Source organism: Thunnus maccoyii, chromosome 19 (genome assembly GCF_910596095.1).
Source record: "Thunnus maccoyii chromosome 19, fThuMac1.1, whole genome shotgun sequence".
Taxonomy (NCBI): Eukaryota; Metazoa; Chordata; class Actinopteri; order Scombriformes; family Scombridae; genus Thunnus; species Thunnus maccoyii.
In genome coordinates, this window is record NC_056551.1 from 28,309,037 (window position 1) to 28,332,159 (window position 23,123).

General features: G+C 38.3%; 2 protein-coding genes across 2 annotated transcripts in view; one reads left to right on the forward strand and one right to left on the reverse strand.

Moving 5' to 3' along the window:
* Positions 1-6,145, reverse strand: part of ppp3ccb (protein phosphatase 3, catalytic subunit, gamma isozyme, b) — a 32,128-nt gene extending 25,983 nt beyond the window's left edge. The window contains 1 exon segment of the mRNA XM_042395141.1: positions 5,554-6,145. Coding sequence (XP_042251075.1) covers positions 5,554-5,605 — 52 coding nt within the window. The 5' untranslated portion in view covers positions 5,606-6,145.
* Positions 6,146-15,174: 9,029 nt separating this feature from the next.
* LOC121885576 (myosin light chain 5-like) lies at positions 15,175-22,581 on the forward strand. The gene is made up of 8 exons (XM_042395175.1): positions 15,175-15,284; positions 16,635-16,924; positions 19,063-19,170; positions 19,246-19,321; positions 19,415-19,519; positions 21,799-21,877; positions 21,962-22,010; positions 22,395-22,581. Exons 2-8 carry the CDS (start codon positions 16,922-16,924, stop codon positions 22,494-22,496), a joined length of 522 nt encoding a protein of 173 aa, XP_042251109.1. The 5' UTR covers positions 15,175-15,284; positions 16,635-16,921; the 3' UTR covers positions 22,497-22,581.
* Positions 22,582-23,123: the final 542 nt, after the last annotated feature.

Genomic DNA, 23,123 nt, shown 5'->3' on the forward strand with positions numbered 1-23,123 from the left:
CGGCGTCATCTAGTCGGGATTTCAGGCCCTGATTTCCTTTACATGGACTTTAAGACATAATAATTCATGAACAGGTTCTAACAAACCAGAGTAATAAACTCTGTATAAATTCTGTCTAATGTCAGTTTGTCAAATGTGATAATTTGCTGCTTTTCTTCATCATTTCCGATATGAAACTGAATATCTTTGAACTGTTGTTTGGACATTTGAACCACCAGATTCTCATCATTTATTGGCTGATGAATTGATAATGATAATAATTGCTGGTTGCAGCTGTGAGACGCAGCAGTGAGTGATGTTACATCCTGTCTTGTCTTGAGGTTTGCTATGTGTGTGTATTTATATTCTGTACATTGCACAGTGCAGTAACTTCAGTTTTGTACCAGAAGGACATTAAAGAGTTTGAGAAATAAAGACTGAGCTACTGGAATATAAAGTGATGAGACTGTTTTAAAAGGTGAACCAGTTAAAAAGCAGCTGGAACATTTTAAAAAAGCTGCATGAAGGCTTCAAACCGTCACGCGTCAGTAATTCAGTTACTGTTTCAGGCCCCGGCTCACTTCCTGTTAGTCTAACTGCTTTATTAACAACATGTCGTGTCTTTATTACCCACACCCCCCCCCCCCCACCACCCCCGGGCCAGACGAGCAGGAGCCCAGAGCACGGTGTCATCAGCAGGACACAGGACCCCCCCCCCCCCCCCCCCGTCCCAGGGCCCACTAAAGGACACTACACCGGGTCCAGGTCCATCAATCATGGATGAGGACAGAATCATTACACATGCCAGGCGATGCAACTGGACCGACTGATTCGATTACCAGCGGTAACTAAGCCAAGAGGCCGGAGCAGATCCATCGGTGTGTACACGCCACAGCAAACACACACACACACACACACACACACACACACACACACACACACAGGGTTCATCTTTCCATACTTGTGAGGACCCTCAGTGACACGACAATACTTGTCCCCCTGATGAAAGCTGAAGTTTAAAGCATTAAAAACTTTTCACCCATCTGTTGCAGATAGATAAATGAACCAGTCACAACCACACATAGGTGGCAGTCTGACAGAAACGGTGTGTTGACATTTTTTTCTACAACACTTCCAGTGAACCATAAATGAAGCCGGCCGCTGTTGTGTGTCATAACAAATAAAGTGTCCAACTGCAACACATCACTGATAATAGCAACACACTGGAAGACTCTTTAAACGGAGAAAAAAAAACCTAAAGATATAAATCTGAATGTTTCTTGTCTTTGTGTTACATATAGAGGGATATAATAAGAACATGTATCGATAGAACCCGACCAACATGTTCATTGATTCGATCGCTCTGATTGTAATTGTCCTGTATCAGCCGGCGAGGATCAATACGTTTAGTGACAGTGACGCTGCGTTTGTTTCTCAACACTTCCTGTTCACACGCTGAAAAAAAACAACATCTACTGGAGGGAAAAGTTGATGATTCTGAAATAAAGATCTGAGGTTGTAAGAATGGTCGACGTCGACGTGTCATGTTTGAATGTTTGATGTCTGTCTGTTAAAAGTTTCACACGGTTATGATGTCGAGATAAAAGAGTAGAAGTTATTGTAATGTTATAAGTGAGAAGATAAAAAGGAAAAGAAGCCACAGCTGATCCCTGTGTGTGTGTGTGTGTGTGTGTGTGTGTGTGTGTGTGTGTGTGTGTGTGTTGGTGTGTGTGTGATGGTTTCCTGACTGACCAGCAGCTTTAAGAAGGCAGGTTTAATGGTTTCACTCTCTCCTGCAGGTTTACAATCTTAAAGCCTCCAGACACACTGAGCCGATCACACGCGCCTGCTGGTTAGCGTCACACCCAAACACTGTTCACGCCTGTAAACTCAGATTATATTCTGACTACTATGCATGAAAAGCATGTTGAACTATATTCCAGGACCGCACGATCAGATATTTTTTTATAAGGTTCCCTTGAATTAATTACAAATGTTCCGTCTAGAAAGTTTGCGTCCATTTCCTGCCGTTTATCAGCTGACATATAATATCACACTCAATCACATGCCGCTACTAACAGTTATTTTCACTATCAATTAATCCTCAGATTATTCGTCTCGATTAATCAACTTCAAATTAAAAAAAAAACATCTTAAAATTTACTTTAATGTTTCCAGAAGGTTTAGAAAACAAGCAAATATTCATATTTCAGCAGCTGGAGCCAGTAAAAAATACAATTAGTTCATTATCTAAATAGTTGCTGGTTAATTTTCTTTCATCATTTCAGCTCGACTTTTATTTTGACAGCTGTTACCAAACATGGCGGCTCTGTAACATTTAGATGGTGATGATGATGATGAGTCACTGCATGGAAAAGAAGGAGTGTTGATTAGAGAGGTGTAATTATACGTTTATAATTATCACGTAGGAGGCTGAAAGCTTGAACAGGCAGCAGCGATGAAAAAAAGTAGAAGCTCCTGCACGACTTGCTTCAAGGACGAAGAGTCGACTACGTGTGACCAGGTGAGGCGTTCGTGCTCCACAGACACACCTGTACACTAGAGAGTTTATGGGGGTTGTTTTTGTTGTTGCCATAGCGACTGAAATTAGGGACGGGTTCTTGTAGGCGGTTCAGTTGAAATTCCGACTTTTTGATAATTGGTTGATCGATTTGAGTCATTTGAGGAAAAATGATTCCAGCTCCTATAATTTGGATTAAATTGTCTTTATTGTCTCTGAGGGGGCAATTTGGTTTGCAAACAGTAGTCAACACAACCAATAAAAAATAAATAAAAAGTCATAAATATTATAATAAACATACTGTAGATCTCATCATCATAAAGTAGCAGTGAGCTATAAAAGCACTGAGAGTCCATCCGTCCTTTGTTAAGTGTGTGTGTGTAATAACTACTGAGCCTCCAGCTTGTTCAAGAGCCCGACAGCTGAGGGAACAAATGATCTCAGATATCTGTTTGATTTGGCGTTTCCCAGAGAAAGAGCTGCTACTCCTCCCTGACGGCGGGAGTCAAAACTCTGCATGAAGATGATGTTCAGGGTCCAACGGACTCCTGGCAAAGACCTGGTCTTTGAACCAAACCAACAAATCTGTTAAAAAAGTTGAAACTGACTCAATAAAAGATGATTAAAACATTTTCCGGAGCGTTCTGTCAATGTTAAAACCCCTCGACTTTCTCCAGAAAATCTGTCTCTGATTGGCTTTTCGTGCAGAAGGAGTTTGGATGGAAAGTCATTCTGGCATCCAGGACCCGGATCTGCTTTCTGTCTCCACAGCTATGCCACTGATCAAAGCAACAGGAGGGTTTCGGTGAAAGTCGACAAGCATCTCTTGTCTCAGAGACATTGAGTTTCACGTGTGAGTCATCGTACCACGCTGAACCACAGCCCACCTCGTGGTCCTGCAGGAGGCTGAAAATCACAGAATCGTCAGCAAACTTGATTATCGACCTCGACTCAAACACACTCTGGCAGTAAACGGTGTCGATTACAAAACGCACCCCCCCCCCGGGTGATCCTGTAGAACACGTCAGGTGTTATTAACACGGCTTCTCTGTGACCTCATTGTCAGGAAGTCAACCAGCCAACATATAACCTAGTGTCGATGCAAGATAGAATACTGCATCACATACAGGCGTCTTCTTGCTCTCCAGGTGCCCGACAACAAAATCCAGGAGCGTTGCCGTGGCGTCTTCTACCTTCTTCCTTGCTTGATATGTGAATGTGTCATGGCCGGCAAGCTCCTCTTCACGATTCATTCAAAACCTTTCATAGCTAACTCGGTAAGCGCCACAGGGCGATAATCGTCCCGACACCTTCTTTGCATAACACGGGAACTTTATTCTGTGATAAAGAGAGCTGGGAAATAAATGTGAAAATGCCAGACAAGAACAAAGCAGTCGGACGCTGATGCAGTCAGACTTTTCCCCTCACATTTGTCTGTTCAAGAGTTCTCCAGGCGTCCGTTTCATCAATCTGGATCTGAATCTCTGATGCAACTCGGCCGGTTCATGAATAAAATGATGGGAATCAAATCTGAAGTGCTGGTTTAACTTCTCTGCCAGGACGGAGTCGGACGTATCGGGGTTAAACATCCCTTGTTTCTTGTCCTGAATTCCCACCACAGATTTGATTCCATTCTTATATTCGTCCTCTAACTCGTCTTTAAACTGTATTTTGCACAGTTTTATTTCCTGTTTCAACCAGCTTTTGTTGGTGAATGTCCCCCTAATGGAAAGCCAAAACTTCTGATTGAGAGTATTCTGGAGGGATTTACTGACCCAGAGCTTATTATTTGGGTACAATGTAATTGTCTTCCTGGGAATAATCATTTGCCCACAGAAGGTAATGTAGCTCGATGCAGTGAAAGTTGGTTCATCTTAAATCAATACAATAATCTTTAAAAATATCTCAGTTGGAAATGTGAAAACAGCCATTCAGTTCTTGAGTGGCGCCCTCTGTCCACACAGCAACCTCTTAACGAATCAACTTTGTCTCTCGAGGGCTGATTGATAGTTTGTGGCTAGAAAGACGCAGTTGTGGTCCGAAGAGTCTGATGGCGCCATTCAATCGATTAATCGACTAGTCGTTTCAGCTCTATCTTGTATTATCAATAACTAGATTGAATGTTTAGTCTATTAATAGGTCAAGATAACGTCTTAAAAACTGTCTTGTTCTGTTAGATCTGCAGTCTAAACCCCAAAGATATTCAGTTTGTAATGATATGAAACACAGAAAAGCAGCAAATCCTCACATTTGATGGGCTGGAATTTGCAGATGTTAAATATAAAATATAAAAATATGACATTTTTACTTGAAGAATGATTCATTTCTCACATTTGCCTGATTAGTCGACTCATGTTTCAGGTGTAACTACTGGGATTTATGTTCTTAGATTTTTATAATAGAAAATGTTTCATGTAAAAGGGATTTCTTGTCCTTGGACTAATAGTATCTCAATAAAACTGTCTTTATACATCCGATAATGAATCTCTTCTCTTCAAAAAGTCATTTTCTACAAAACAGCTGTTGGAAAAAAGGAGGGTCGCTTTATATTCAAGCCAACACACACACACACACACACACACACACACACACACACACACACACACACACACACACACACACACACATACTGCAGCGCTGCTTTGAAACATCCACAACCATAAAACACGACGTTAGCCCCCCGAGATTAAACCCACATCCCTCCGTTCAGACCCCGGAGCCGGTGCCCGGGGCTCTGTGAAGCTGCTCCCCGCATGTGTGGGCTGCTTCACGGATTCATGTCAAACTGACATCTGGCTCTCTGCAGCGCTAAGCTAAAGGCTAATTCATTAGCTGCCCCCGGATTGATTAACTTGCATAACCCGGCCAGCTCTCCCCCTGGACGGGGAGAGGCGGCAGTCAGCTCCGTGATCCACCGGGATGCACAATAAAACCCGAGTAAATTAACCGTTAATGGGGCTGCGCGTTAAGTTAAGCTGCTCACAGTTAGCAAAGTAGCCGCCGTTAACTTCCTGCACCCGAGGAGAGAAAATAAAGAAATAAATGATAAATACCTTTAATAGGTCGCTCCACGGTGGAGAGTTTGTTCTGCTCTTTCGCCGACATCCTCCCTCCGTGTCGGCAGGTCAGAAAATTAGATGAATTTCTGACTAAAACTTGAGAAATTCCTGACTAGCTAGCTCGCTAGCTGGAGTGAGCTAGCCGCGCTAGCTGTAGGTTTGTCCGCAGCGGCTCGGAGCGAACAGCGCGGCAGAGCCGAGCCGAGCCGAGCCGAGCCGGGCTAGGCTGGAGTTAGATCTGACCCGGGTGGGGGGAGGGAGGGAGAAGGGGGGAGATGTCTTTAACAGAAAAATTAAAGCTTCTCCTCTCTGCTCTGATGCGGTGCGGTGATGCGGTGCGGCTGTCAGCGTCTGTCAGATGTCCAGGAAACGGCTCCGGGCGCCGCCGATCACCGCCTGCAGGAGCTCCGAGCACCGGGCAGCGCGTCAGATCATATCCCCGCTTTATCCCTTTATTCTCGGACCAGCTGCAGCTGTCAGGCCGCCGAGCTTCGGCTGTTTTTCAGTCGTGATCCGATGTGTCGTCCAGAACAGACCCTCTGTCGGATTACAATAATCCGCCGCAAGCGGATTTCCTACAACACGGCTCAGCGCGGGGGGTTGTGGGTAATGTAGTGTTAATGTCATATTAATGAGATGCGTTCATGGTCCGCTGAGCTCCGGTTATTCTGCGTTTGCTGCAGTGGTGCAAGAAAGGAATACTCAGAGGCTTTACTTAAAGAGCAACAAGCAGATTGAATTTCTTACTTAATTTACACTTAACGTTTCATGGAAATGATCATTTGAAACGTTAATGTGCGATTATATATGTTTTACAAGACATAAGAGAAGAACGTCAGAGGACAAAGTCGACGTTTGGGCCTTTTTTTTACAATATAAAGTAAAATATTAAAAAAAAACAAAAACAAATTAAAGTAGCTATATTACATTGCATCAGAAGACTTATAATATATGTTATGTACTCAATTAAAAGTACCAGTTCAGCAATATAAAAATACTCCATTACAAGTAAAAGTCCTGCATGAAAACTCCTACTGCAGTAAAAGGTTTAATGGATTGAAATATATCAAGTACAAGCCACAGACATGAAATCAAATAAAAACAAACAATGAAAAATGGAGCCGTAATTAGGATTGAAATCTTTGTCCTGCTCATTATTCTGAAGTAGTTTACTTAAAGAACATTAAGATTAGATAATAGAGTGTCATAATAACTTACAATAGTCACATATAGACTCATTTGCCGGCTGATTTATATGTTCTCTTCTTCTCTTCTTCTTCTCTCGACGCTGCCATTACTGCGGTGGCAGAGTGGAACTGGACACATTTATTTTTATTTATAATTTCTTGATTTTCTTCATGCATTTAATTTACAACATGAAGATTATAACACATGAAGGAAAAACACACACCGTCAACTGAAGTCTTCAGATCCAGCTGCAGTCAGTCGTTCTCATAAAGAGTTTTTTAAACACGTTTGATATTTTTGCAACCGATGATGTCACGTGTGTCACCTGAGGAGACGTACCTTAAATAAACAGAAGAAGAAGAAGAAGAAAGGTTTCGGGTGTGAGAGAAATGGAGGAAATTTAGTCTGAGCTGTAAAGAGAACAAATGTCTCTATAACATCATATCAAAGAGTTGCACAGCCGACCAGAACCTGAAGTTAGTTTCATTTTACAAACTTCACTCACCTCCAGTTACCGTCCACATTACCTCCACCTCTCCATAGCAGCTGGTTGTCGTCCATGTTGGTTTTGATACAAGAACATGTGATTATTGGTGGGATTTGTGGGGTCGACTCCTTCCAGAGCTCCAGACTGTCACATCCTGAAAAATCAGTGCCAGTGGGTGGAAACGATCTTTATGTGATCAGTCCATTCTTTACAGGTTTCAGCTCATCTTCAGGTTTGTCCAAAGCTTTAGACAAACACTAAAAAAACACAAGCGGCAGGACAGAAGCTGGAATTCTGTACAGCCGATTGGTGCAGTCACACTGAAATGTGCTTCCCATTCATGTTTATGTGAAACAGGGCGAGACACACAGTCCAAAACCCACATTTTATATTACATTTACTATCACATAAGACATCAAGAAGCCGGAAACAACGGCTTCAACCATAAACCAATTACCAAAATAGTTGATGTTCTATTGATTGATTAACAGATTCACAGATGAGATGTTTCAGCTCTAGAGAGACAGCTTTATAAAACAGCTGAATTCAGACGTCTATCTGAAGTCCGACTATTAGTTTGTCTCTGTGAAACCGGCCTGGTCTGCAGGTTTTGTTGTCAACATACAGAACGAAGCTGATATATCTTATTCCTCCGTTGTTGTCCAAAAACTATTAAAAACACGTCAGTGAGTCACACCGCTGCACTGGGTCACATGTTCCTTCATCATGAAGAGTTTGGTCACGTTAGTTTGTTTAGAAACGGCTCCAAAGACGAATAACAGCATCATGTTTTCAGTCTCCGGAGAGTAGTTCTGTGTACTGAGCATGTGCAGGGACGCAGTTCTGTACAGCTTCACTAGCTTGTTGTGCTGCAGATCACAACCTCTGGACTTTGTAGTGAAGTTCTTTGAGAAATTTACAATATAGTACAAAATCAAGAGGTTGTGTTATGTAGCACAACAAGCTAGCAAAGTGCTGTAAACAGAAATGTGCATGTGCAGTGGTGGGTTACTATCTTATTGCTGTTACTAAGCTAACATGACCAAGGAGCTGAATCTGAACCCAGGACCAGCGTAACCTGGTGACAGTGCATTTCAGAGAGGCAAATCACCCAGCGGCCTCCAAACTCTCACACCTAACAGCAGGTGAAAGTCAACTCAACTCTCTCCGACATACAGGTTATAAGTGCTGGAGTTCCTCAAGGCTGCGTAAGCTGCCCCCTTCTTTTCACATTATATACAAATGATTCTAGAAACCAGAACACAAACTGTCTGATGATACAGCCACTGACAAAAGATTCAGACATTGCTGTGTGTAAGTTAGACGTACAGGAAGTTCTGCATTGGTGTGAGGAGCATAAACTGATGTTAAACATCAAAAAAACTAAAGAAATGGTCTTCGATTCCAGCCCAGTTCAATCACAACTCCAAAACCTGATCAGAAAGGCTGAAAAAATATCTGGGCCTTAAAATCACCTGTGACCCAAACCACATCCTTCACAAAGCGTACGAGCTGATACCTTACACAGGTACAGGCTACCAAACTGAGAGTTAAACAGGTATAAATTCTCCTTATCACTATATCCACTATCAAGCAAACTATTGAACATTAAGAGCTAAAGTGTGTGTGTGTTTATTGGGGGAATGTGCAATATCTTGGTGTGTATGTTCCGGTGTTTTCTGGTATTTGGTGGTTTTACTGGTTTTGTAGGTCTTTGCATCTGGCTGTAAGATTCATCTGTCAGTGTAGCAGTTGCCGTGTTGCTCTCTCATGTCTCATCCCAGTATCTTCAGCTGTGCTAATTCGCTCCTCTGCTTTAGCAACCCTCTCTTCATCTTTTGTTATGTGCTCTTTTAAATCCTCCATAGACATTTCTAATCCGTCTAAAGATGTTTTGGTCTGATTATGTCCTTCTTGGTTTTCTCTTCTGATTTTTTTGAGCTCCACTGATATCTCAGAGTCCTCCGTAGGGTCGGAGTTGCTAGCATTAGCATAGCTGGCCAGACTTTCTTCTATCCATATTTGTCCATGAGTTGTGTGGTCTGCTCAAAAAAATTTTTTTTTCGTTTTCGGGAGATGTTCTGATTTACAACACTGAGTTTTATCTACTTGTCAGTTTATTTATTCTGGCTGTTCAGACGGGGCGCGACTCTTTGGCTCTTCACTCAATCATGTCGTCACTGGACGGCCTCCAACATTCTCTTCCTTTAATGCTCGTAATACCCTCCTTTTCCCTCGTGCACACACTTTTCAAAAATAAACACGCAGAGCATTTCTCGTCTCTCCTTCATGTTTTTTCTCTCTGCAATTTGAAAGCAAATGTTTGAGCTGTTCTGTTCAAACATGTCTTGTTTCTTCTTTAACACCATCAACGTGTTTCTGTCTATATTTGTTCCAAATGTGTTGTATTGAGCATAAACACTCTGAATCTCTTTTTGTAGGTTGTAAAAGGACTTATATTGATTTTGGATCTCTCCTTACAGAAGTCTGATATATATTGTCGTATTTCATTTTTTGTATCATCCCATCACTCCATGGTAGAGTGATATAAGCCCTTTAACTCCAAAAAAACCCTGAAAATGATCTCTGAAGCTGTCAAATAATATTATTTTGTTTAGCTTCAGATACCCTTCACATATTTCAGTGTTTTAATTCTATTGTCACTGAGAGGGAGTTGTGGTCTGAGCAGAATACAAGAGATGCTTGAACCGATAAAACCTTTGTGCCATGTGGGATGAGAACTAGAGGTGTGCCCGAATACAAATACATTATTCAGCAAAGCACAAATAGCGTTGTTTTTTTAATATTTTATATTTTATATATTTGTTTCATACAAATATTTAAAAAAAAATTGTTTTCAGGAAGAAAAATAAACCATGTCAAACACCAGAGTGCAGGTCGGTTACATCACTATCTCAGTGTCTCTCCTCTGCTCCGCTGTGACGTCTATCAGCAGGTCTCAGTGAGGGGACTCACATCCACCTGCTACATGACGCACATTTCCTAATTTGGACATCACTCCCAGAGTTGGTGGTGTTCCCCAGAGATAAAGCTGAACTACTGACACACACTTCATGAACACTTGAACTTGAACTTGAACACTTGAACAAGCCTCAAATACAAATACTGGGCTCTCTGCACATCCCTAATGAGAACATAGTCTATCCAACTTCTAATAACTCTAAAACTTAAATAATTACTGACATATCAGTCTTGGATATTCAAGCATTACAGTCTGAATGTACTGAACATAATAAAACACTAATATGTGATTTGTCCTCTACCAGGGGACCATTTATTAATTGATTTTTAGAAGCAGAGAGATGGAGCAGGTGTATAGCAGGTAACTATAAAGTCTGAACTCATTAGTTATATTAAGTATTATAATAACTGTGCTTGCTATGCTCAGTGTTCAGTTAAGCTATTATTTCACACATTATTCAGGTATTAGTGATTGTTGAACTTTTCCACAGTGTCTATAAACCTAATATTTAGAGCAGGAGGTTGCAAAGTTATTAAATGAATAGAACAAGTAACTGCTGAGTGACACATGTAGATTGTAAAAAGGAAATGTGTTGCATTCACTGACCTTTCCACATTTTGAGAAAGAAAACACTGATTTATTCTTGGTAGATCCCAAAAACTGTCTTTGTTTGAATCTGTTAGTCACTAGTTTTGAGATTAGATGGAAGTTCAGTCTGATTATTCCCATAAAAAACCCTCACTGCTGCATTTCTGCTGCTTTCACAGCTGATATATCACAAGGAAGCGAGAAACACTGAATATGTGTGTGTACTTGTGTGTACTGAATTATTTATTATTGCTGTTAGCAGAGGTGGAAGAAATATTCAGATCATTTACTGCAGTAAAAGTACCAATACAACAATGTAAAAATACTTCATTACAAGTAAAAGTCCTGCATGAAAAATCCTCCTACAGTAAAAGTACATAAGTATTATGAGCATGATGTAGTTTAAGTATTGCAGTAAAAGTACATAAGTATTATGAGCTTGATGTACTTAAAGTATTGCAGTAAAAGTACATAAGTATTATGAGCTTGATGTACTTAAAGTATTGCAGTAAAAGTACATAAGTATTATGAGCTTGATGTACTTAAAGTATTGCAGTAAAAGTACATAAGTATTATGAGCATGATGTAGTTAAAGTATTGCAGTAAAAGTACATAAGTATTATGAGCTTGATGTAGTTAAAGTATTGCAGTAAAAGTACATAAGTATTATGAGCTTGATGTAGTTAAAGTATTGCAGTAAAAGTACATAAGTATTATGAGCTTGATGTAGTTAAAGTATTGCAGTAAAAGTAGTGGTTTGGTCCCTCTGACTGATATATTATTATATATGACATCATTAGATTATTAATAGTGAAGCATCAGTGTTAGAGCAGCATGTTACTGTTGTAGCTGCTGGAGGTGGAGCTAGTTTACACTACTTTATATACAGTTAGCTAGTTTAGTCCAGTGGTTCCCAACCTAGGGGTCGGGCCCCTCCAAAGGGTCAGCAGATAAATCTGAGGGGTCGTGAGATGATTAATGGGAGACTACATTTAAATAAATGTAGTGGAGTGGAAATATAAAGTAGCATCACATGTAAAGTAAATGATGATATAATAATAATGTTATTAGTAGTTTCTGAGTAGATTAAAAGCTTGTTTTGTGTGAACATTACAACAACAAAAAAAGAAGAAAAACAGACGTCTGTAACCAGGCTAAGAATATTTCTCTGTGTGCTAAACTCCCAAAATATGCAATTTAAAGTTGAGCAAAAGAACTTGTTATGTAGAAGATGAATCGAGACAATTTATAAAAAGGGGAAACCCTACAGACTCTAACTCGACTCTGATATTAAATACTGATTCATTTCCAGCAAAACTCCAGGAAGTGGAGGTTGAGAAAGTTAACATTTTAGTAAAAAAGAAAGCAGCACTTTTTATGTCCTCTGTATGCTGACTTTGCGAGTACACTCAGTTCATTCATAATGCATCACAATGAATCGTCTGTCAGTTATGTAACTTGGCTCATACATAAAAACATATTCGATTGTTAGAGTTTTCTGAGGAGTTTGGAATCCTTTAAAGTCTTACAGATGAGACTAGATGGATGAAATACGTCAAAACATACTGCTGCTGGTCATAACAGCGTCTAAGACTCTTTACTGTTGATTATTGACATTATATTCTATATTTCTGTATTTCCATCTGTCACATGAACGCAACACAAAGAGTCAAACAGAATGACTGTAGCACCGTCCTGTGGACGCTGTTCAAACTGCATTAAATACAAGATAACACGTTTAAACCATAATTAGATACAGATGGGTAACAAATTCAATGATAAACTAACATGAAGTGTCTTCGTGAGGCCTTCTAGGTTAGTCTGTGGACGTCTGTTGGAGAGATGAACACATTTATTTAAACAACCTTTGATTTAATCAGGAGATCAGAATGCAAGAGTAGACCTGAGTAGAGCAGATAGAAAGACAAAAGGACACAAAGCATCAGGCACAATCACAGACATCAATAAATAGATTTAAAGATGAAAGTTTATATTATATTATTGGGTCTTATGGAGATGGTGGTGGACAGAAACATCTGCATTTCATATGTTTCTCTACTCTTTTATTCAGGTTTTTCCTTTAATTTGTCCCCCGTCTGTAAATTTTGTATGACACTTTGTAACATAAACGCCAGAATATTCAGACTTTCAGTGGATCTTTTCTCTTCGTTCGAGGAAACATTTATGTCCAATATTTCTCCCGTTCATATAAACGGACAAAGAACAACCTGCTTCAGTCCTGTAAGCACAACTGATTCAAAAGATGCTTATAAAATAATTCACCTATGATGTTAATATCTGTGCTGTAGCGTCTTTACATCACTAACACTATTCGTGTCTCATATTTGTGCATCATAAGATTCAAGATTCATTCGAGATTCAATAACTTTATTGTCCCCAGAGGACGAACGTCACCCTGACAGCGAGATCTTAGATCCCCTTTATGTTCCCAACCTTAACCACTAAACACTATTTCATTTTTAACATGACATTCTGGTGGCCAGACTCTTATAATAGTTCGCTTTAAAAAAAAAAACCGTTATCTTGTGGCGCCCTGTGATATTTATGGCCTCATGCAGCAGGCCGCCGTTGGCAGCCGTAATACAACACAAGAAACACAACATGAAACAAAGACAACAAACACAGAACGCATTAAAAACACAAGTCAAACAGTTGAGGTATATATAAAACAAGGAGATGACCTTTTCCTCACTGAATGCACCAGAGTGACAGCAGACGGTATGAAAGAGTTGTTGTATCTGTTGGTTCTGCAAACGCAGCCAGAAGGCAGAACATGTGACTGTGGATGCAGGATGGCAGCAGTCTGACAGGAAGCTCTGTGCTTTCTTTAACAGCTGTTTTTAGTGGAGGTCAAGCAGACAAGCTCCACTGACTTCCAGTGATTTAACTGGAAGGACACTTTCAGTAAAACAATGATGTCGACGCTGCTGGTTTTATTTACACAGAATATCTGTGTTTTCCTCAAATGATAATTTGTGGTGATTATTATGGTGCCGAAACTATCTAAAAGACTCAGTTTCTACACTCTGGACATTAATTACACATTTATTTGACAGCTTTAGTTACTTTTCAGGTGAAGCTTTTAAAATACAACACATTGTTAAAGACCAGCAGGAAACAAACTGACTGATGTAAAACAGGAGAGGTTTCCCTTATTCTCTGTTTGTCACTCAAACTAAAAGTTCCTAAAGGTGTGAGGATCTTCCTTCAGTCAAACTAACGGTTTATTTTCTCACTTTCTTTTCCTCTTTTGTCTCTGTGTGTTTGTTTCTGTCAGTAATGTCCTCTGTATGAGTTTCTAAATCCCTTTTTCTACATATACAACCCTGAAATCCAGCTTTTCCCTGTATTGCTTTGTTGTTCAGTTTAGAGGTACTTGTACTTTACTTGAGTATTTCCATGTGATGCTACTTTCTACATGTCAGAGGGAAATATTGTACTTTCTACTCCACTACATTTATTTGACAGCTTTAGTTACTTTTCAGATGAAGATTTGACACAATGGATAATATAACAGGCTTTTAAAATACAACACATTGTTAAAGATGAAACCAGTGGTTTCCAACCTTTTTGGCTTTTGACGTCTTACAAAAAGCAGTGTGTAGTCGGGGTCACATTTCACATGTCTATGAGTTGTTAACAGCTCCACCAAATAGTGATTTTTCCCTCTAAACTTCTCACATGCTTTCATTTCAATAAATGTTCAAATGATCCAATATTTCAGCAAAAATCAAAGATTAGAGAAAAAGTCCAAAAACTGAAAACAGATTTGTGTATCAGAACTTTGTTTTTTCTTCTTTCCTCTCCCATTAATCATCTCACCACCCCTCAGATTTATCTGCTGACCCTTTGGAGGGGCCCGACCCCTAGGTTGGGAACCACTGGCCTAAACTAGCTAACTGTATATAAAGTAGTTGAAACTAGCTCCAAATGACCAAATGATATGATATGAACTTTCATCTTTAAATCTATATGTGATTGTCTCTGATGCTTTGTGTCTTTCTTGCATTTTGATCTCAATGAAATGACCTGATTAAATAAAGGTTGTTTAAATAAATGAGGGTAAAATGAGGGAGACACATAATTGTTAAAGTTTAACAAAAGAAGCTTTATTTAATGAATTAAACCTAATTAAACCTAATTAAAGGATTTAACCAAGTCAGTAGTGTGTGATGTGTGTGTTGTTGGGTGTAAGACAAAGTATTAGATTAAACTAAAGAGGAGGAGGAGGAGGAGGAGGAGGAGGAGGAGGAGGAGGAGCAGGAGCAGAGAGCGGCAGCAGCAGCTGGTATGGTGGCAGAGCGAGCTGTGCTGCAGCCAGGACTTAAATAACCAGGACACGCCGGGACCCTCAGGTGTCCCAGGTTAGCTAACGAGCACCTGCAGACAGCAGACAGGTGACTCATGACAGGGGTCGTCTTTCAGGTCGTGTTCTTCAGGTGGAAGTTTGAATTACTGGTATTTCAACATTATTCTCACTGCTGCTGCTTGCAAGTCTAGTCTAGTTTAAAGATGTTTTTTTTGGATGATTGTCTGTACCTTCACCTTGTTTATCCCTCTTGCATTTAATGAGAGTCTACTATCTAACATAACAGTTGAAGTTTCTTCATGTATGTTGTCAAGTTGATTAAGATGTTTGCTGCTGAGCCCCAGAAGATAGAACATTAGTTATTTTAGTTCAAACCCAGCATGTTTCTGAGCTGCAGCTGATTGATACTGTAGTTTGTTGCCAAGTTGTACTAAAACTCGGGACATATTAGGTCATTTGTTGTTTTTCATGGTGATTCACCCTGAGAGGAGAACAGAGGTCAGACGGGGAAGCAACTAATTCCTAAAAAGATAAACACAATGAATCCTTGTCATCACTCTTCTGAAGAACCTGACGTCAATTCAAGAAGGGAAGTTTCTTTTTTAAATTATTTCTGGCTGTCATTCAGTTGTTTCATTGTTCTTTTTCTCACTCAGTGAACCTGAATGTCGACCTTCTATAACATCTGAAGGCTTTACGAACCTGCAATCTGCAGTAGTTTGTAAAGCAGTTTAGACTTATGACCAAGTTTTGCTGGCAGCTCAGGATATTATATTTAACAGATTTACATTGATCCCCTTTGAAAGGGCTTGAAACTTGAGAATTATTTTTTCAAACAAACTTTATTAATATACTTGACATATTTGAAAGCTTCTGAATAAATGTTGTAGGGTTTGTTTTTAAATGTAAAACTGAGCTGATCTCATTACTGGATCATGAAGACTGAAGACACGTTGTTATTTACAGTAAACGTCTGCAATTTATAATTGTTTTTATTCATATGAATAAGAAGAAAAGTTATTTACAGTAAATGTCTGTAATTTATAATTGTTTTTATTTATATGAATAAGAAGAAAGCTTTTCATTTGTTTACTGTAACATTTACAGTAAGAAACTGTTCATCACATTCTGCTGCAGAATACTGTTATAATTTTTACAGTAAATTACAGAAATGACACTGTAAAAAAACACTTTACTGTAATTTTACAGAGAAATTTGTGTACTTTATTTACAGTTTGCTAATAATACGTTTACTTGTAATAGATTATTTTTAAATTGACGTATTTCCACTTTTCCCTCATTAAGTTGATTTATTTTTGTACGTGTTTGTTTGTTTGCACAGAGACTGCAGATAAAAATGAACCTTTTGGCTAAATCTGACTTCTTTACCTCATATTGATGTTAATTAATGTGTGTTATCCCTGACAAATCAATGAATAAAGTAATAGAGCAGTCTTCTGTTATCCTCACAGTTGTCTTTCCCTCCCTTCGTCTCTGAGGTGAAACTCTGTAAATAGAAACACTTTAAAAGGTTTCGATCATCAGCAGCAGTTGTCGGGCCTCCGGAGAACCCAGGTTTTACCAAACATCTTGTCCATGTATGGGGAACTTTGTGAGGCCTGGGGGGTCCCGTTTAGATCCCGGCTCGTCCCCGAAGACCCAGCTTCATTAAAACCATCATCACTGTGCTCTCTGCATCCCGGACAGCTGCTGTATTTAAACTCTCTGCCCCCCAAATCATCAGAAACACTCAGTGCAGCAGCAGCAGCGAGGAGGACGAGGAGAGATGGTATGTCATCACATTATCTTATTATTCATTTCTTTTTCATTTGCTTTCATCCTTTTATATTAAAACCACAACTTAAAACACTGCAATTTCAAATCACAGGAACTATGACTTTAATCATAACTTACATAATTAATAGTGTCTAAATGAGTTAAACACAGTTTTGATTATTTAATCAAACCAAATAAAGAATAAAATAACTTTTATGTGAATGTTAAGATATTTAGAGTGGAAATTGGAGTATTTATGTATATTTTTATACATAAAGATAAACAGCTGTACCATCAAATTTTAAAAGTTATATGCAGATCAATTAATGGAAAAATATAAAAAATTGTACATATGCTATACAATCAATTGACATTAGAGAGCTATATACAGTTCTCTGTTATTCCTGAGCAAAGCGTGGTAATAAATAAATACAGTGATTAATACAATTTATAGGAGTAGAATTATAAATTACAATCCACCTATAATAAAAAAAACTAGGAGTATAAAAATGGTACTTTCGTATTTATACCATGTATGTGTGAATTACTGTATATAAACTACCAGTCAAAGGTTTTAGAACATCACAAATTTTCCATTTTTATTGAAATGTAAACAGTTCAGTCCAGTTCCAGTAAATAATCTTAAATGGTGCAAAAAAAAAAAAGAAAGAAAAGCGAAGTTTAGGTTACCAAAAACTGAAAAATAATGTTAATTTCAAAGTTATAAAAGGCATTTTCCAGGTTGCAAAAGGTAACGGCTCATAAATTAAACCTTGAAAGTTGATGAAAACAGTTCCTGCAGGTCTCTCATGACTTCCTAACCCTCCGTCTGTATAAATATATACATATATGATGTATATATTTATATATATATGATGGTTTGTGGCTCTTTTACGGGATGCAGAGTCGGTGACTAACAGCAGCTCTGGTGTAGTTAATCACGGTGCAACAAGATAATGATCCAAAACAAACCTCCAGACTACCAGAACAAGACAGAAGGCTTCAAATCATGGAACGGCTGCACAGTGGTCATCGAGCTCATCTGGGATGAACTGGGATGAACTGGGATGAACTGGGATGAACTGGGATGAATTGGACCGAAGGGTGAAAGCAAAGCAACACATTTAATTTTGCAACAGTGTTGGAAGAACTTTCAGAGCAATATTGAATTTCTATTGTAGAAAGAATGTGTTTGGCTGTTACATTAGATATTAAAAACTAGATAAAATTTTGTCAAACAAAAAGATTCAGTTATTTCTTTTTTTAATCTTCAACTGTTTATTGGTTTTATGCTTTATATTCAGTTTATTGGACAATAAAAACTGGAATATTGAGGTGTTCTAAAACTTTTGACTGGTATTGTAAATGCACTATAAATATATTATATACACATATATAAATACACATAGATAAAACTAAATAATACATGTAAAATATATGTAAAAATTGAAAAATTCTAAATGGAAATCTATATTTTGGTTTCTAAAATAAAACAAACACAATGCTGATTGTATTACATACGATTCAAATCTAAAATCATATATATAATATAATTATTATGATTATTAATATAATATAATAAAACAATTATACAATAATAATTGAAAAAACAGAATAATACATTTTATTTATAGATCACTTTTCTAAATGCTCAAAGAAACAAAAAGACAAAATAAAATCTAAATGAAAAATATAATTTACTCACAATTATTTCTTGTTCTTGCAGGGTTAAATATACCACTAATATAATATCTTAATAAATGTGAGCAAAACTGGTTGATTTTTTTAAAAAAAAGTATGAAGGTTTCCTTAAAAGTAAACTTTTCTCTGATAAAGAAGAAGAATTATTTTATCTGACTCTGCTTTGTGCTAATTATTGGTACAAATGTAGATAATTATATTATTATATTATCACAAATATCAGCTTGGAGTTTAATTTATCATTAAAATCACAATATTGGCCAGAAAAATTGCAATTTCCTCAAATTGTAAAGCCTTACCACTGTTTCTTTGACTCTACTGAATCACAGATATGACTCAAAGTTCTCTGTCTTTGACTTCAGAAAATAACATTTGTATATGCTTAAAATAATAAAATAATATTTGTATATGCTTAAACTAATAAGATAATATTTGTAAATTCTTCTTTAGGCGAGCAGGAAGACAAAGAAGAAGGAGGGAGGCGCCAAAAGAGCTCAGAGAGCCTCGTCCAATGTTTTCTCCATGTTTGAACAGACTCAGATTCAGGAGTTCAAAGAGGTAAAATCATCACATGTAAAGCAGCATCACACTCATTTAAAAGCTTTTCTCATATATTTTATCTTTGTAATTTAGGCTTTCACGCTAATCGACCAGAACCGGGACGGATTCATCGATAAAGAAGATCTGAAGGACACCTACGCGTCGTTGGGTTTGTGGCGCTGATAATAAACAGACTCATGGACGACGTTTTTTTTTTAGATGTATTTACTCGTTATATTTATGAGCTGTTCTGTTTCATCAGGTAAACTCAACGTGAAGGACAATGAACTGGAGGACATGCTGAAAGAAGCCACCGGCCCCATCAACTTCACCATGTTCCTCAACCTGTTTGGAGGAAAGCTGCACGGTGAGACCCTGAACGCAGCACGCCGTGGCTATGAGTCACAATCATTGCATTTTACCCAAGATGCTTTGGGGGCTGACTTGTGAGAGTGAACTATAAAAATGTTCAGTCTTGCTGCCAGTTTGTTCCAGTGTGATTCCCAACAAGTGGTACTTTTACTCCTGGACGTATGTGGAGAGATTGTAGAGTAGCTCAATTAATCTGAAGAAATTTGAATGAATGATTTGATTAAAAAAATATATCCACATATTGAGTCAGCTATAACAATTAATGTAGGTGTTATTGCAATTAAGAGTGCGTGAAATAGTTAAAACTGACGGTTTAATGGCTGGAATGTCTGCATGTGTTTGTAGTGCGAATCCAAAACAAACCAAACTAAACACTGACAGTTCAACTGTAGGAAAATATTGTAACATCCACTGTTATATCCACTTTTATATGATTAATAGTTACATAACATCCAGTTTGAAATGAATTCAAAGGAACACATTTGGAACATCAATGGTTGTGTTGATGAAGGGGTTCCTGACGGGGCCGAGGGGCTAATGTCTTACAAAAAAGGTTGGGAACCGCTACTATAGATCACCATTATAATAAAGACGTCTAAAACACGATGAACATGTTTTTAAAGATGAATCGTTCAGATTTCAAATGTGCAGTCAATTTATCAAAAAATTATACCAACTTGAAAATGAGCTTCAGCGTTTTCTGAGATGTGCGGAGCTGCCAGTAAGACCAGTTATAACAACATCTATCCAACGTTTGCTAACATTAACCGACATCAGCTGGTGGTCAAACCGGACCAAGAAAAGGAGGCTGAGCGACAAAACCCCTCAATGTCCTTAGAGGTGCATTTATTGCTGATGGATTCACCTTTTCATTTGTAAGAGGAAGAATATGTTTATTCTTTTTAAAGTTACTATTTAAATTGAGCTAAATTAATCACCTGAACACTGTTATGGAATTTTCCATCTTTAGGGGTTACAGGTTGGAGTGACAACGGGTCAAGACGAAGCCTTGAGGTCACGCTGTAATTCTTAATCTCTCCTTCGAGACTTCAGCTGTCTGTGATGTTTTGGTGAAAGCAGAAACCTCTCTGATAGAGGGTATATCAGCATTTCCATGGTTACCGAGGTCAGAGGAGGCTTCCCTAAACAGCACAGATGGGTGGATGACACAGTCTGACACTGAAATTACATGCAACGTGACTTAAACTGTCACAGGTAAAGTGCAGCTCCTTGTTTAGAAACTAGTGAACCAATCAGACTAATTTTCCATATTGTAGGCTGATAAAGACGAGGACTCGGACTTTTGTATCAAATTGTTGCAGAAAAAGGTACCAGAGCAAAAAACTCTCTCTTGAAAATAAAAAGGGAGTCAGAGGTCCAAGCAGCAAAGTGTTCTTTAATGCCGGCAAGAAAGGGGAGCAAGTAGCACTTTTACAGTGAACCAAATCGCTCCAAAGGTTTTTCTTTGGGTCATTGTTTTTATGCCCTTGGGTCGGCTTAGGTCACACCTTATCATCCACCCTCCCTAATTTTTGACCAATTATTATGTATCTTTTATCTCCGTCACTCGTTGTTGGTCAAAACTCTTCAAAACAGGTTTTGAGGTGTTTGAGGATATGTACTGGCATATTCAATTCTACCTGATTATATCCAATTTTTATATAAGTATTGGGAATCATTTTACACCATTATTGCCAAATTGTCTTCTGGCCTTTTATTTTTTTTATAAGTTATTCTAGTCATTTTACACCCTTATTTCTTGATCTCCTCCAGAGAGTATGTTTGAAAGGTGAAGACTTTGGCAGACCCAAGCAAAGTGACATGTAATACAAACACACTCACATTTCTCCAGTGTATGATTATGATTCTTCTACCGTGCCTCTATACGTACAGTGTGATTAAATATGGTTCGTGAGATTATAACTACACCAATACAAATTGTATCACACTAGCCCTTATTGCTTATAAACTTATAAAATCAATCTGCATAGCTTAATATTGTCTTTAAGCACACCAATGACATTTAATGAAAATACACCACAGGACCTTCAGAGGGCAGAACAGAAAGAGACAGCATCGGAGCAGAACACTCTGGTGTTTACTGTTTTAGGTTCTCCACTTGGCCGAGTGCTTCAATAAACATTTTCAGCATTAAGACATCAAAAGTCTCGTGTGCGCCTTTCTCCACTGCTGACCGTCGCTCAAAATATCCACAACAAACACGACTTATTAATGAGCCGCCAACTGGTGTGATCACACGTTTTGTGTCTGCAGGCACAGACCCCGAAGATACCATCATAAACGCTTTCAAGATGTTCGATCCTGACTCGAAGGGCTTCATACACAAAGACGAGTAAGTTGTCGGTTTAGTGATTTAGAAATCACATTTGTGTCACCTTTGCTGTAAAGATAAAATTAACATTTCTGTTTTTTGCAGATTACAGAAATTACTGATGACACAAGCAGACAAGTTTACATCCGAGGAGGTAAAGAATCCACCAGTTTATCTATTTGTACATGTTGTGTTGCTTCTTCTTTCTGACGGCCAGATACGGTTTTTAACACCTGGAGTTTCAGACGATGAACACTTTCATTCATTATTGAGTCCTAATAGTCAAAATTTATTAAAAACAAGTCAAAAAAGTTGATTTTTTTCTTGATTGCATTGGACCATATTCTATCTTTTTTCAAAAACACTGACACTCATTTGTAGAAAACTGTTGAAAGTTGATTTGTACTTTAAACATTTTTGGAATTTTAGGGTTCAGTTATACAATTTTCCTAAAAACAGATCCACAGTTACATTCATGACTCTTGTTGTTTGTGCACTAATAACTGTTCCTCGTTGGTAATAATCTGTCTGATTGCAGGTGAAGCAGATGTTCCAGTCATCGAACATCGATCCTGCAGGAAACCTGGATTATAAATCTCTGTGTTACATTATCACACACGGGGAGGAACAGGAGGAATAAATGTGTCTGTAGTCGTCAGTGTGCTGGTTGAATCAAACCTCAACGTCGTCTCTCTTTGGATTCAAATAAAACTGGAAAAACTGCAGAAAATCTGACTTGGAATTTATTCATTTTTTCTGTTTATGTGCTTCAGTCACAAAGATACCCCCCCTCCACAGAGCCAGCTGATAATAATAATCAGTATAGTGTTACTGGAGGAGACCAGGGTACTGAGGAGGTTTTGGATCTCCTCTGGATCCCCCAGGAGAAGCAGGAAGACGTAACCTGACCCCGAGAAAAGAGAGAAACAGGACTAAGAGCCGTGCTAACAGCTCTGTGAGCTAAATGTTAACATGTTGATGTTTAGCAGGTATAATGTTTACCGTGCTCACCGTCTCATTTTAGCATGTTAGCATGCTAACATTTGCTAATTAGCACTAAACACAAATTACAGCTGAAGCTGGTGGGAATGTCTTTAGAACCAAAGTGGTGAATCAATATGATAATAACTGCCTTCGGGGTTTAATAAAGTTGTATTGAATTGAATAATAAACTTTATTCATATAGAACTTTATAAAAACAGTGGAGTAAGCTAATAAAATGCATCCATTTCTGTCATAAACCAAAGATTTAAATTTGAGTTTAACA

What these genes read in the sequence shown, in the direction of transcription:
- LOC121885576 (XM_042395175.1), top strand. An exon ending in GGACACCTACGCGTCGTTGG is followed by an intron (nt 19,322 to 19,414) that starts GTTTGTGGCGCT and finishes CTGTTTCATCAG; the next exon opens with GTAAACTCAACGTGAAGGAC. An exon ending in GGCTTCATACACAAAGACGA is followed by an intron (nt 21,878 to 21,961) that starts GTAAGTTGTCGG and finishes TGTTTTTTGCAG; the next exon opens with ATTACAGAAATTACTGATGA.